Source organism: Acipenser ruthenus, chromosome 22 (genome assembly GCF_902713425.1).
Source record: "Acipenser ruthenus chromosome 22, fAciRut3.2 maternal haplotype, whole genome shotgun sequence".
Lineage (NCBI taxonomy): Eukaryota > Metazoa > Chordata > Actinopteri > Acipenseriformes > Acipenseridae > Acipenser > Acipenser ruthenus.
This window is the reverse complement of record NC_081210.1, coordinates 10,554,537-10,568,124: the sequence shown is the minus strand read 5'-3', so window position 1 is coordinate 10,568,124 and position 13,588 is coordinate 10,554,537. Positions and strand designations below refer to the sequence as shown.

Genomic DNA, 13,588 nt, shown 5'->3' with positions numbered 1-13,588 from the left:
CTTATCTGGAGTCGCTAAGGTGTTTTGCGACCTTGTTTGTCCCTCTGCCCCCTTTGAAAATCAGGCTGATGGTGTCACAATAACTTTTATCCTATATACAGTATTAACACAGTAACACTGCTTGACGGTAGCAGTTGTATGTATTACAAATTTACAAAAAATAGAAATAAAAAAATTCTACACTACAATCTCGTTATAACGAATATGCTATATAACGATTCTCTATATAACTAACAACCCCTTTTTGATACCTCTTTTTATAACCATTATTGAAGAACAGTACAAATTAATTTTGCAGGTGTTTTTTTATTGACTCTAGCCTTTCCTCAAACTTTGCTGGACTCGAGTAGTCATTGCAAAACACCTGCAAAATGTATGCCTTGTCACGAGTCTATTCCCTTCTGCAATCAGAGCAAGCATATCCTTTCTGGGCTACAGGCACTCGACACTGTCTCAGCTCCGCCCATCTATGACAACATTGTCCTATCCTTTTTTTCCTGTGCCTGTGTTTGAGCCGGGTACAATACTGGCGCAAAAGGGGACGCCTCTTGCCCTGGTCTTAGCAACAATTGTTTATAGCAACGTGACCAAGCAAACCAACAGATCTAGAAAGGAAAGCAGTTTCCTTTAAATAATATTAAAGAAGAAAAACCGTGAATATTGGTATAGAAAGTAGCCCCAGGGTTTAACATGGGCTCGAAAGAAGATGGGGAAAGTGTTAATAACGAACTCAAAGACCAGATACGCCGGCTAACCAACGAAAACGTGAGTCCAAATATATCAGGGGTGTTGGTGGTTAATGGCAGGTATGAATTGCTTAGGTTGAACCTGTGTGGCCTGTTGTTTGAATGCATGGAGTACATTTAGTATTTATTCATGTATTTAAATCTGCTTAATCATGTTGGGTTAAAAAAAAAATTTCAGAGGGGGTCTATTTGTAGCATTATTCAATAGTTTGCCCTTCTGTGTGCTCAACTTTAGATCGAGCTTTAGCTCTCCTCAAAGACTTCTTGCCACTTTGTCACATCAGGCAGACAAGCGCTTGTTCAAGAAAATGATTCAGTATCATGTAAATAAATGAAAAAAAATGTATCACATAAGAATTATAAAATGGCTGTTCACAGACTACAGTTTGGGACACACTGTATTTAATCACAATTCACATATGCTGAGAATGTTTTGGTTTGCTGCAATTACTTTAACTGTTCTCTTTCAGGTCCAGCTGCGGGACAAGAATGAGCGACTGTTCGGCAAACTGGGGGAGCTGCAGGGCAAACTGGGGCAACTGGCGGGATCCAAGACTGACCTGTCTTCCAAACTGGTGTTCAGCGAGGAAGAAAAGCTCAAGGTAGAGGAGGGGGTGAAACATAAGACTTGTCATCGCCGTGAATGGGTCTGTCAGCGTATAAAATCTTCATATACATTCTTTCTTTGTCACCCCCTTGCCAGATCTCCAAGGACCTCATCGACCTGCAGATACAAACCAATAAGATGAGGGAACAGTATGAAGCGGAGAACTTTGAGCTCAAGAACAAGGTCACTTTCCACCACACGTTAGATGTTGTTGGTGGGATAATATATAAAATAAAAAAAACACAAGTAGTTTTGCTGCTCTGACCTTGAGTCAGTAAAAATCAGCTTGTATGTTACACAGCATGAAATACTATATTATTTTATATTATATTGCAGTGGTGAGGTGACTTTCCAACTGTGGAGAAAAAGGTTAACCATAATGCATAATGGAGAGTATAAAAACAGGACAGAACAGGTTGTGCATACTAGCATCTTGTTGCTTTGCTCAGTACAGCTCTTTAGACACTAGAATATACTCAATGTTCTCAGATCCTGCTTCTGGAGAACCACATGCTGGAGCTGGAGATGGAGCGAGATAAGCTGGCCCGGGACAGGGAGATGGTTAGAGGGCGTGTTCAGGCAGTGGAGAAGAACCACAAGGAGCTGGCTGACGAATACATTGTCCTGAAGAGCAACTACCTGGCACTGAGCAAGGAGCATGATGACGAGGTGAGTCAGTGACGTGTGACCAACACAGCACCGCTGCTCTGAGTTCAGTTTGACCAGCACAGCACAGCTGCTCTGAGTTCAGTGTGACCAGCACAGCACAGGTGCTCTGAGTTCAGTGTGACCAGCACAGTGCTGTGCTGTGCTGAGCTGTGCTATTCTGAGCTGTGTTGTGCTGTGCTGTGCTGAGCTTAGCTGAGCTGTGCTATGTTGTGCTATGCTATGCTGTACTGAGTTGTGCTATGCTATGCTATGCTATGCTATGCTATGCTAGGCTGTGCTGTACTGAGCTGTGCTGTGCTGTACTGAGCTGTGTTATGCTGGGCTGTACTGAGCTATGCTGTGCTGTGCTGTACTGAGCTGTGCTGTACTGTACTGTACTGTACTGTGCTGTGCTGAGCTAAGCTGTGCTGTGCTGTGCTATGCTGGGCTGTACTGAGCTTGCTGTGTTGTGTTGTACTGAGCTGTGCTGTACTGTACTGTACTGTACTGTACTGTACTGTACTGAGCTATGCTGTGCTGTGCTATGCTGGGCTGTACTGAGCTTGCTGTGATGTGCTATGCTATGCTGTGCTGTGCTGTGCTGTATTGAGCTGTGATATGAAATGCTGCTCTGTGCTGTGCTGTGCTGTGCTATGCTGGGCTTTACTGAGCTGTGCTGTGTTGCAGGTAATGAAGAATGATGAGCTGAGTTTCGAGCTGCTGAGCTTGGCAAAGGCCCAGGACATCCTCCTGAAGCAGCAGGAGAGCCAGGAGCAGTCCCGGGCCGCGTACACAGAGACAGCGGAGGAGCTGGCGAGAGTGCGGGCGCTGGTGAGCCGCCTCTCCTCTAGGAGGATCAAGGTAGCGCATCAGTCAAAATGAAATCGGTGCTATGGGGTCACTGAGTGGCTCACCTGGTAGAAGCACAGCCGCGTGGTGTGCAGGGTGAGTCATACAGCGCAGGTGTGCGTCCTGGCTGAGTGATGTAGTCTTCACTGGGGACTCTGAAGGGAGTGTCGCATTGGCTCTGGCGCTCCCGTGGGATGGGAGACAAAACCAGTAGGGACTGTTATAGCGAACCCTGCTGGCCAGGCGCCCAGTGAACTCAAAGGCAGACACCTGCAGGGCTGTCCTTTGTCCTCCAGAGGTAGGTAGCTCGCTGGGATCGGCTTGGTCATGGGATTGGAGGAAGCCCACTTAATGTTCAGGTCTCCTGAGGTTGTGGTGAATTGCTGCAGTTGGGGGAAAAGCTTTTGGGCATTGCAAAATGTGAGAAAATTGGTGGGAAATAATAATTGGTGACTCATAGCACTACCATGTGGAGTGCGGGCATGCCATGTGATCAAGAGCTTGCTGCTTCAAATCTTGGTCTTCATCACAGGGAGTGCTACATTGGCCTTTGTGTTTCCCGAAGCTAAGGGAGTAAAATACTTTGTTATAAATAAAGCAATTTCCATTTTTAACTTTTCGCATGAGGTAGTTTTTGACTGCTGACACTACTTGTATGCACAGTATACTGTGAAATCAATTGCTTTAGTGATGGTTTACTAATGACAGGTACAGTTTAATACTTTAATTCCTAGGAAGAAGTTGTGTTCTCATTCTCCTAATTCCAGAGATTGCACCTCCTGTAGTCCGGAGCCCTCCTGCGAGTGTGGGTCTATAGTCGCTGAGTGCTGTCCTTATAGGACCTGATTCTTACAGACCTTTTCTATTGTTTGCATTCCCTTCCAGCCAGAGGAGCTGATGGCTTCTGAACCTGAGCGAAGGAAACTGGAGAGAAGTGTAAGTCTCTTTATTTTCTTATTTGATATTTTGATATGTATATATTTTTTTGCAAGTGTCATTTTGGATAAATGTCTCTTCTGTCCTACCAGCTGCTGGGAAACCAGGATGAGATCAAAGATGAGCTGGAGAAAATGAAGAAGAACTACGAAGGGCAGCAGCATAGACTGGAGGATAAAGTGTGAGTAAGAGGGGCGCAGGTTGAGGGAGAGTTGGGGGCTCTGTTACAGTATAGAGGGGTACAGATTGAGGGAGAGTCGGGGGATCTGTTACAGTATAGAGGGGTACAGATTGAGGGAGAGTCAGGGTCTCTGTTACAGTGAGGTATAGTATTGAGGGAGAACAATTGGAAATGACAAGTTTGTAAATAAATCCAGTGCTAGTCTGTGAGACCATCATGGAGAGTACTGTTTTGTATGTTTTGTGCACAGTGCCAGGTTTGATAGTACTGTGTTTGTGTTCAGGGTGAATATGGGCAAGGAGCTGCAAGAGAACAGGAGAGCAATTCGCAACACGCAGCACAAGTTGGCCCAGCAGTCTGCGGTGAGCATAGCCCCCCGTAAACTTTTCTCTTTCTCCTCTGCAAATGCAACATTTATCTTCACTGTTTGAAACAGTCCACTTGCATACAATTCTTCAAGGGCACACAAACCTACTTATAACAACCCACCAGTGACCTTTTATACCGATGTGTGTGTCCGGCGCACTGACGTTTTCAGATCTATGTAGAACGAATATCCAAATGAGATGAAACTTGGTAAGGATGTTGTTTATCACAAGTATCAAAATCTGGGGATAAACAGACGTGCTCAAATTTGTTGGTACCCTTACAGCTCATTGAAATAATGCTTCATTCCTCCTAAAAAGTGATGAAATTAAAAGCTATTTTATCATGTATACTTGCATGCCTTTGGTATGTCATAGAATAAAGCAAAGAAGCTGTGAAAAGAGATGAATTATTGCTTATTCTACAAAGATATTCTAAAATGACCTGGACACATTTGTTGGTACCCCTTAGAAAAGATAATAAATAATTGGATTATAGTGATATTTCAAACTAATTAGTTTCTTTAATTAGTATCACACATGTCTCCAACCTTATAATCAGTCATTCAGCCTATTTAAATGGAGAAAAGTAGTCACTGTGCTGTTTGGTATCATTGTGTGCACCACACTGAACATGGACCAGAGAAAGCAAAGGAGAGAGTAGTCCGAGGAGATCAGAAAGAAAATAATAGACAAGCATGGTAAAGGTAAAGGCTACAAGACCATCTCCAAGCAGCTTGATGTTCCTGTGACAACAGTTGCAAATATTATTAAGAAGTTTAAGGTCCATGGAACTGCAGCCAACCTCCCTGGGCGCGGCCGCAAGAGGAAAATCGACCCCAGATTGAACAGAAGGATAGTGCGAATGGTAGAAAAAGAACCAAGGATAACTGCCAAAGAGATACAAGCTGAACTCCAAGGTGAAGGTACGTCAGTTTCTGATCGCACCATCTGTCGCTTTTTGAGCGAAAGTGGGCTCCATGGAAGAAGATCTAGGAGGACTCCACTTTTGAAAGAAAAACATAAAAAAGCCAGGCTGGAATTTGCTAAAATGCATATTGACAAGCCACAATCCTTCTGGGAGAATGTCCTTTGGACAGATGAGTCAAAACTGGAGCTTTTTGGCAAGTCACATCAGATCTATGTTCACAGACGAAAAAATGAAGCTTTCAAAGAAAAGAACACCATACCTACAGTGAAACATGGAGGAGGCTCGGTTATGTTTTGGGGCTGCTTTGCTGCGCCTGGCACAGGGTGCCTTGAATCTGTGCAGGGCACAATGAAATCTCAAGACTATCAAGGCATTCTGGAGCGAAACGTAGTGCCCAGTGTCAGAAAGCTCTGTCTCAGTCGCAGGTCATGGGTCCTCCAACAGGATAATGACCCAAAACACACAGCTAAAAGCACCCAAGAATGGATAAGAACAAAACATTGGACTATTCTGAAGTGGCCTTATATGAGTCCTGATCTGAATGCTATCGAACATCTATGGAAAGAGCTGAAACTTGCAGTCTGGAGAAGGCACCCATTAAACCTGAGACAGCTGGAGCAGTTTGCTCAGGAAGAGTGGGCCAAACTACCTGTTAACAGGTGCAGAAGTCTCATTGAGAGCTACAGAAAACGTTTGATTGCAGTGATTGCCTCTAAAGGTTGTGCAACAAAATATTAGGTTAGTGGTCCCATCATTTTTGTCCATGCCATTTTCATTTGTTTTCTTATTTACAATATTATGTTGAATAAAAAATCAAAAGCAAAGTCTGATTTCTATTAAATATGGAATAAACAATGGTGGATGCCAATTACTTTGTCAGTTTCAAGTTATTTCAGAGAAAATTGTGCATTCTTCGTTTTTTGTGGAGGGGTACCAACAAATTTGAGCATGTTTGTATGTTGGGCTGGTAGGGTTTTTAAATACATGAATTAAATTTGACGTTTATTTTATTTTTGGGGAAAAAGCAATGGTGCACTAAGTATTTACTCCAGAGGAAATTTTCAATAATTTTCTATTTATTGTTTTTTGGAAACAAAACAAAGGTGTATGCATCAGCATAATGCACATGTTATATTGTCTTTTTAGGAATAATAAGGAATAGAGCTTAATCCATGACTATCAGACGCCTCAGAATAGCCGTATTTACTGCACTGATGCCTTTAAATCCAGCCTCCTTCCTTCGAGTAGCTGGTTGGTGTGTGAGACACTGAGCAGTGCTGTGTTCCCTGTGTGAGCTAGTTGGTGTGAGACACTTAGCAGTGCTGTGTTCCCTGTGTGAGCTGGTTGGTGTGTGAGACAGTGTTGTGTTCCCTGTGTGAGCTGGTTGGTGTGTGAGCAGTGCTGTGTTTCCTGTGTGCTGCAGGCTCTGCTCAGCTCTCAGAGTCAGATCAAGGAGGTTGAGGCAGAGAACTCGGGGCTGCAGCTCCAACTGAAAGAGCTCAACGAGGAGTATCGCGCTCGGCTTCTCCGCTACCTCCAGGACATCGCGGTGAGTTCAGCTCCTTGCACACGGGGCTCCCTCTCACTCACATTCCAGTACATCTCATCCTGTGCATGGAATACTGCAACACAATTAGAAAGTAAAACATGTTTAATAGCAATTCCGGAGTATGAACTCTTTTTGTTATTTATGATATGACATGGTGTGAAGGGTGTCTCTTTTGAGAGCAGCCAGCTTTGTCTGCAGTTCTGTCGCCCGAACTGAACTTAATGACATGCAATAAGAGGCACCCTGCACCCCAATATTAACTTACCTGTCCTACTTCTGTTTAGTAAGGGGCTCACAGACTCTCTCCACAGTACTCCTTATGACTAAACAATTAAAGGTGTTATATTGGAAATCACCTGTCCTGAAATAGGCATGGGAATCTGTTATGACATTTTATTGCACCTGCAGACATGTAGCACAGGAAGATACCAGGAAGCAGCAGGTATGACTGGTCTCCACTAATCTTGAACTACATTACTTATAATGGTAATCAGGTCTGTGTTGTAGTTTTGAAATCTACTTATGCTGAACTAAACATAGTGATGCTTTTTCTAGTGCTAGTAATAGGTAAGGAAATGTCTTTCAAAGCTTTGGTTAGCACGACTCTGAGTCTGGTGTTTGTGCGGCTGCAGGAGTATGTAGATGGCTCAGTGGGTGCAGGGGCAGGTCGCCCGCCTCTAGAGCGCTCTCAGATGAAGAGCTTCGTGGATAACATGCTGAAGGACGTCAAAGCCTCATACAAGACCAGAGAGGAGCAGCTCGCCAGTGCTGCCCGGGGGTACAAAAAGAGACTGCAGCACCTGCTCAGAACCCATGAAAGTCTGCTCATAGCATACAGGTAAGAAGATATTGAGATGGGGAAAGCACAGGAGACGCAGCTGTGTTTTTAAAAATAACCACATATGGTATTTTGCCAATTCTACATGAAAAGAAAGTAATGCATTGCCAGCAAATGCCTGCTAGGGAAACTTAACCACAGACTGATGCTGTCCTTTCCTTACGATACCCAAAAGCTCATTATTTGACAATGGCAGACTGAGGTCATTTGCACTCAAAACAAATAAGGAATAGCACCCATAAAATGTATCTATACTTTCAGGAGCTGTGTTAGTAAAGTGTCAAAAGCAGCAGTAAGACACATTTGTAGAGCCCTCTGGGTCCTTGTAAGTGAAGCTGACTTCTCTTACAGAATGCAGCGAGAGCAGATCCTGGCACTAGAGGAGCACAGCCTGGACCCCGGCCCACCTGAGTCCCACTTTAGTGTTCCTGACAACGACCTGCAGGAAGAGAAGAGCAGAGAGCTGCAGAGACTGCGAGAGGACAAGGCCAGGCTGGAGACACAGCTGAGAGAGGCTCGTGAGCAGGTACAAACACATTCAAACCCTCTGCCTTCCACACAGCAGTCCAGCACTTTCTCTAACATCTGAGCTACTCAAACCCACTGCCTTCCACACTGCAGCCCAGCCCAGAGTTTCTATACAGATTTCCTTTGATCCAGTTCTCTGAACTGACATTTGATCTGAATGTCTTTCAGCAGCGAGTTCCCGAGAGCCACAGCACACAGGTTTCCTTTCAGTAAGTAGCCTCATGTGTTCTGCACCGTGCCTTATTTTCTTTTTAAATAACAAGCACGCAACTTCATTTGGTAGATATACAGTATATGCTGATTTTTTGTAGCAGATGGAATAAGGACTGATTTCACTAATTGCTCAGCTATACTACATGCTGGATAAGTAACCTTGAACAAGCTTGAACTTGAACAATATGATGTCTAGTGAACAGTGTTAGTCTTGCAGCCACAAAAAACTTCAGCAAAATCACTCACTGAGCTTTGGAGACAAAGCCTGAACAGATGTCCATCATATGTCACTTTATTTTAAAAAGTACCTCATAGTAAAAAGTTTAAACATGATACAATTGGACAGATTTATTAATGATACAAAATGTTCATTATTTAACTTTAAGTTGTTTGTTACTCGTTTTGTAACAGGATTTTCTGTTTAACAAAAACTGGTGCAAATTGCATTTCTTTAAGAGAAGATACAGACCTGAAATGTGTGGAATATCTTTTAGGGCAGGGCCAGGAGGGAAGGTCACTGAAGATGCCTGGGCTCACATCAGGAAGCAGCTCAGAGAATTCACCCACTCCACCCAGGTAAATAGAACCCAAAATTCACCCATACTATCTGGGTAATCCACCCACTTCAGGGACACCCTTCCACTGTGATTTTTTTGAACCTGTGTTCTCTTTCTGCGGCTGTGTAGACAGTAGGGTCTGGACAGTTCACCCTGTCTCACTCTCGTAACTTCCCCTTTCCCAGGAGGACCTTGAAAGGGAGCGCGCACAGCTGATCACCCGGGCAACGGTTGCTGAGGAGCAGGTCTTAGAGCTTCAGGACTATGTGGATAAACACCTGGCCAGGTAACACCCCAGTTCACACACAGGGGCAGACAAAGCCTAGGTCTCTTTGCAAAATTGCCCTGATTGCCTTGTAATCAACATGTACTTAAATTAATTTTCTTAAAATCAATTTTGCATTCTGAACTTAACATAGCTGTAAACAAACTGGACAGTGGTCTAAATGAATAGATCCCTAAGTAGACAGCCAAATGTCTTCCTATCCAAGCTTCTCCCCTTTTCTGTCCTCTTCTCTTCCAGGTACAAGCAAGAGGTAGTTCGTCTGCGGAAGCTCCTGGGCACAGAGACGGGGCGCGCACTTAGCGCTGACGCCCCCGATCCCCGCTTCCTGCGCCGCTCCAAGAGGAACACCAGCTACGAGCTCTGACACCAGGGGGTGCCAGTGCCACCTAAACCAAAACTCCTCTTTTAAACAATGATGCTTTCATCTCCATTTCTGTTATTAAAACTGGATCATATTCTTGGATTGCACTTGAAAGAAATTTAAATCTGGAAATCAATTCAACCCTTAATGTATGCTTGAGTTTCACCAAATAATGATTGTATACATATATTTTAGTAACATATATGATTACGGTACAGTAGACACTTGCTGCTCCAGCTAGTCCAAATTGACCTATAAACCAATAAACCTAAAACCTGTAAACTACATGATCATAACAAAATACATGCTGTAGCAGCTGTAGAAACCAAACTTTATCAGAATTATTTTGTGTAATTTTATTCAAATATTGATAAGCGACTTTTGATGAAATATAAGTTGAAAGAGCATAAAACATAGACTAGACAAGGCATTTTTAGTATGGTACAAGTCACAATCAGTACTGTGAACATGTAACAAGTACCAAGTGGTTCAGATTAGCTAGTCTACTGTATACTGATGTAGTGATTGTGTTACGTACTATATATAGTAGACTGGTAGAGTGGCCGATGTTGGTGCAGGATGAATAAAATGGCTGAAGGCTTTATTGAAGTTTTTTTTTTACAAAACAAAGTAACTACTAAACCACACCAGTGGTTTTCTTGCCTGTTTGGGTTTTTTTTTCTCTCTCTCTCTCTCTCTCTCTCTCTCTCTCTCTCTCTCTCTCTCTCTCACTTACACACATTCCCTCGTTTACATTGGAGGGTAATTACTTAATTGATTAATTATCAAACCACGTCACATACACCTGTTTCCGTTACCTTGTTTGAGAATGGAGAGAAGCCAATTTGGCACAATAGTGACACCCAGAGGTTAATTAACAAATTGCAGTTATTTCCTGACAGTCATTTTCAGGAAATACAGCTAGATATATTGCATTTATATTCTATGTGTATATATAGATCACAGACTTTATTAACCCCAAAGTATTAGAAGTGTAGGGGTTAGTTCAATTTAATCTTCGGCGCATTTTGTATTGTCCAGTCATACTAGATGTCCCGTGAACCGAAATTACATTTTATAAAAATTAATTAAAATACCAAAAAATCTATGGATCTGTAAATATTCAAAGAAAGTCTAAATTAAAATAGGAAAGCAATTGGCTAATAAAATACATCTAGCCTCCCTTAAATAATTATTTTAATATATATTAATAATATAATTAATAATAGATATATTTTTAATGATGTTTATTTTGACATATTGTATTTGTGTTTGTATATTTTGCTTGAGGTGGGAATGTATAAGTAATGTAACCATGCACTGTACTGGTCTGGACTATCCAGAGCTGTACCCTGTTTAAATAAATAGACAATTAAAATCTTCGATGTCTTTTCAAGTATAAGAATAACAGGGTACAGTTCATATAATATAAGCAAACACGCACAGATCAATTTATTACCACCTGCGTTTCATGTGTTAGAGGACATTTTATAAAGGTGGTGAATTTATTTCATGGCTGGGGGGGCAAGTTTGTTTCCTGGGGGGAGACTCAGTTTCAGAATAGATTCGCCGGGGGGCAGGTTACAGGGGCGGACTTTTTCTGTGACACCGGCCCTGTTTCTGGAGGATTTATGATCGAGTTGGCATGGTTTATTCACAACACACGCTAAACTAGCAGCGACACAAGTATCACCTAACTCAAGTCTTTTGTACTGTGAAAATGTACCCCATACCAGACCATCTTTTTAAAATAAACACTAAAGTTATACAATCTTTTTCAACTATGATAATCCATAAAATCCATGTTGTCAGTATCCACTGCACAATGGCCGTGCATTCAGCAAACCAACAGCTATTCTGCATTGAGACTAACACAAGGCTCATTTGTCAGAATAATTGGACACCAGTGACTGGGATTGCTGGCGCACACAACAAACGCATGTTAGCTTTTTATAAAATATCAAACGCAGTGCTTAACGGCTCTAATAAAACACTGATGCACAAAAGAAATGCAACACTCAGGTCTAATGGATTTAATCAAATATTTTAAACATTGATATCAAACAGAATCACAGAAAATGTGAACAAAAATACAGATCAAAGAATCATGCTAAGTTTTCAGTATGAAACGTGACGCACTGTCAAAATGAAAACATTACAAAGTTAGTATCGGGTATGACCTCCCTGAGCATTAACACAATCCTGGCAGCGTTGAAGCATAGACCTGATCAGCCTCTCTTCCTGTGCAGCTGCAGCCAGCTGGAGAAGGTTGGCTGGTCGCGGTTGTCTCCTGTGGATGGCACTGGCGATTTGGTCCCACAGATTGGACTCAGGTCAGGAGAAAAAGCTGGCCACGGCAAGACCTCGACATTGTCTTCTTTGAAGTCGTGCAATTGTAATCCTAGCACTGTGTGGTCTTGCATTGTCCTGCTGGAAAATCGACACTTCCAGATTGGCTTGCAGGAACGGAAAAACTGTTGCCTCAAGGACTTTGTCAATGTATAGCTGAGCAGTAAAGTTGCCCTCAATCTGCACCAAAGACGTTCTTGTGTTAAGGAAATTCCTCCCCACATCATCACATCTCCACCGCCCCACCGGTTGGCTTGAACAATGCAACAGTCAGCATAACGGTCCTGTGCTGGTGTGGTGACCCTCTGCCTTCCAGGATGTGGCCTGTCCCTCACAGAGCCGGTTTCCTGGTTTCTCTGGACTAGTCTGCTGATTGTTGAAGCAGAACATCTCATTCTCCGGGCAACTTCTCTCACAGACAGGCCACCTTCAATCATGCCCATAGCAACCAGGCGATCTTCATTACTCAACATGGTCTTATCTTTCGCTGTTCTTGCGTTAATTAAAATCATGTACTTTTGAATGGCTAGTTATACAGATTCTTAATCAACTCATTTTGGCAATTTTAACTCAATTCAAATAACAAACACTGAGCACCTGGCGTTTTTATGAAATCACATGACTTGAGCTCAGTATTTTGTTATCTCAAGAAACAATACTACTCAAACAATCAACAAACCTATCTGCTCACTATTTAAAATGTAAATAACATTATATATGTGCCCAATGAGCTATTGATGTAAAACTTAGACTGTTGCATTTCATTGTGCATCAGTATATATTTGAAGAAGGTTTGATCATTTACTCAACTCTGTCTTGTGAATTCACAGTATTAACGCGTACCCACCAAGCTTTATGTCCTTGCAGTCCAACCAGGGGTACTTCACCTTAAATTCTAACCACTTTTTCTGCTTCCAAATATCAGGCCGCAAGTTTAGATCAGGAGCTGATGTCTCCGGCGTCTGAAATTGAGGGTCGTTTCCAATCCACCAATTCGCAACCGCCAAAACTGCTTTCAGAATGCTCTACGTCTTCAGACTCCAAACTAGTACTTACTGAAGACTCAGAGACTTTTCTTTCCAAAAAATGAAAGAATGTTTTTACTTTAGGCCATAAGTGCAACAAATGATTGTTGATCAACATGTTAGCTAATCGGAAGAGATTCTGCCAGTCATTAATGTACCCGAGAAGCTTTATACACAAAAGTAATATTGTAAGGAAGCGTGAGGCAGGTACACAGTCAAAACAACATCTATTTTTATTGGCAGGACAGCTGGCAAACATGTGACACTGTTCTCCAGCACACCAAATCACCCACCCCGAACGAGCACGCAGGCTCCCTTAAATAATCAACAAAAACATGAGCAGATGCATTCACCTCTCAGGTGCTGTTCACGTGAACAGTCATAGGCCCGACTGTGCGCTTCACTGAACAGTTCTGTGATCGTCCTTTTGCGGGCTAGGATGAAGGCTACTAGCACCGCCCTGCAGGTCCAGTGAACATTAACAGAACATGAACAACCAATCACAGAACACACACACACACAAACAGAACACGCAATCCATTGGCCACGCCCCCATGCTCGCGCCACAGTTCTGACAGAGCTCTCAGCTTTTAGTCTCGCACGCAGTAACGCAATACAG

At 42.7% G+C, this 13,588-nt stretch overlaps 1 protein-coding gene across 2 annotated transcripts; it reads left to right on the top strand.

Moving 5' to 3' along the window:
• The first annotated feature begins 517 nt into the window (after positions 1 to 517).
• Positions 518 to 10,249, top strand: ccdc78 (coiled-coil domain containing 78). Of its 2 annotated transcripts, none has more exons than XM_058995969.1 (15): positions 518 to 765; positions 1,217 to 1,348; positions 1,450 to 1,536; positions 1,843 to 2,022; positions 2,689 to 2,862; positions 3,736 to 3,786; positions 3,879 to 3,967; positions 4,251 to 4,329; positions 6,687 to 6,812; positions 7,445 to 7,650; positions 8,002 to 8,176; positions 8,350 to 8,387; positions 8,886 to 8,967; positions 9,134 to 9,234; positions 9,472 to 10,249. In XM_058995969.1, the coding sequence occupies exons 1-15, from the start codon at positions 691 to 693 to the stop codon at positions 9,596 to 9,598; spliced, it is 1,722 nt and encodes a 573-aa protein (XP_058851952.1). In that variant the 5' UTR covers positions 518 to 690; the 3' UTR covers positions 9,599 to 10,249. The 2 variants fall into 2 exon arrangements, with proteins under 2 accessions (XP_058851952.1, XP_033908173.3); XM_034052282.3 differs by having other exon boundaries at positions 8,347 to 8,387.
• Positions 10,250 to 13,588: the final 3,339 nt, after the last annotated feature.

Excerpts from the sequence above, each read along its gene's own strand:
- ccdc78 (XM_034052282.3), top strand. The coding sequence starts at position 691 with ATGGGCTCGAAAGAAGATGGGGAAAGTGTTAATAACGAACTCAAAGAC. Across the intron at positions 766-1,216 it reads GCCGGCTAACCAACGAAAAC|GTCCAGCTGCGGGACAAGAA; the intron begins GTGAGTCCAAAT and ends GTTCTCTTTCAG. Across the intron at positions 8,968-9,133 it reads AATTCACCCACTCCACCCAG|GAGGACCTTGAAAGGGAGCG; the intron begins GTAAATAGAACC and ends CCCCTTTCCCAG.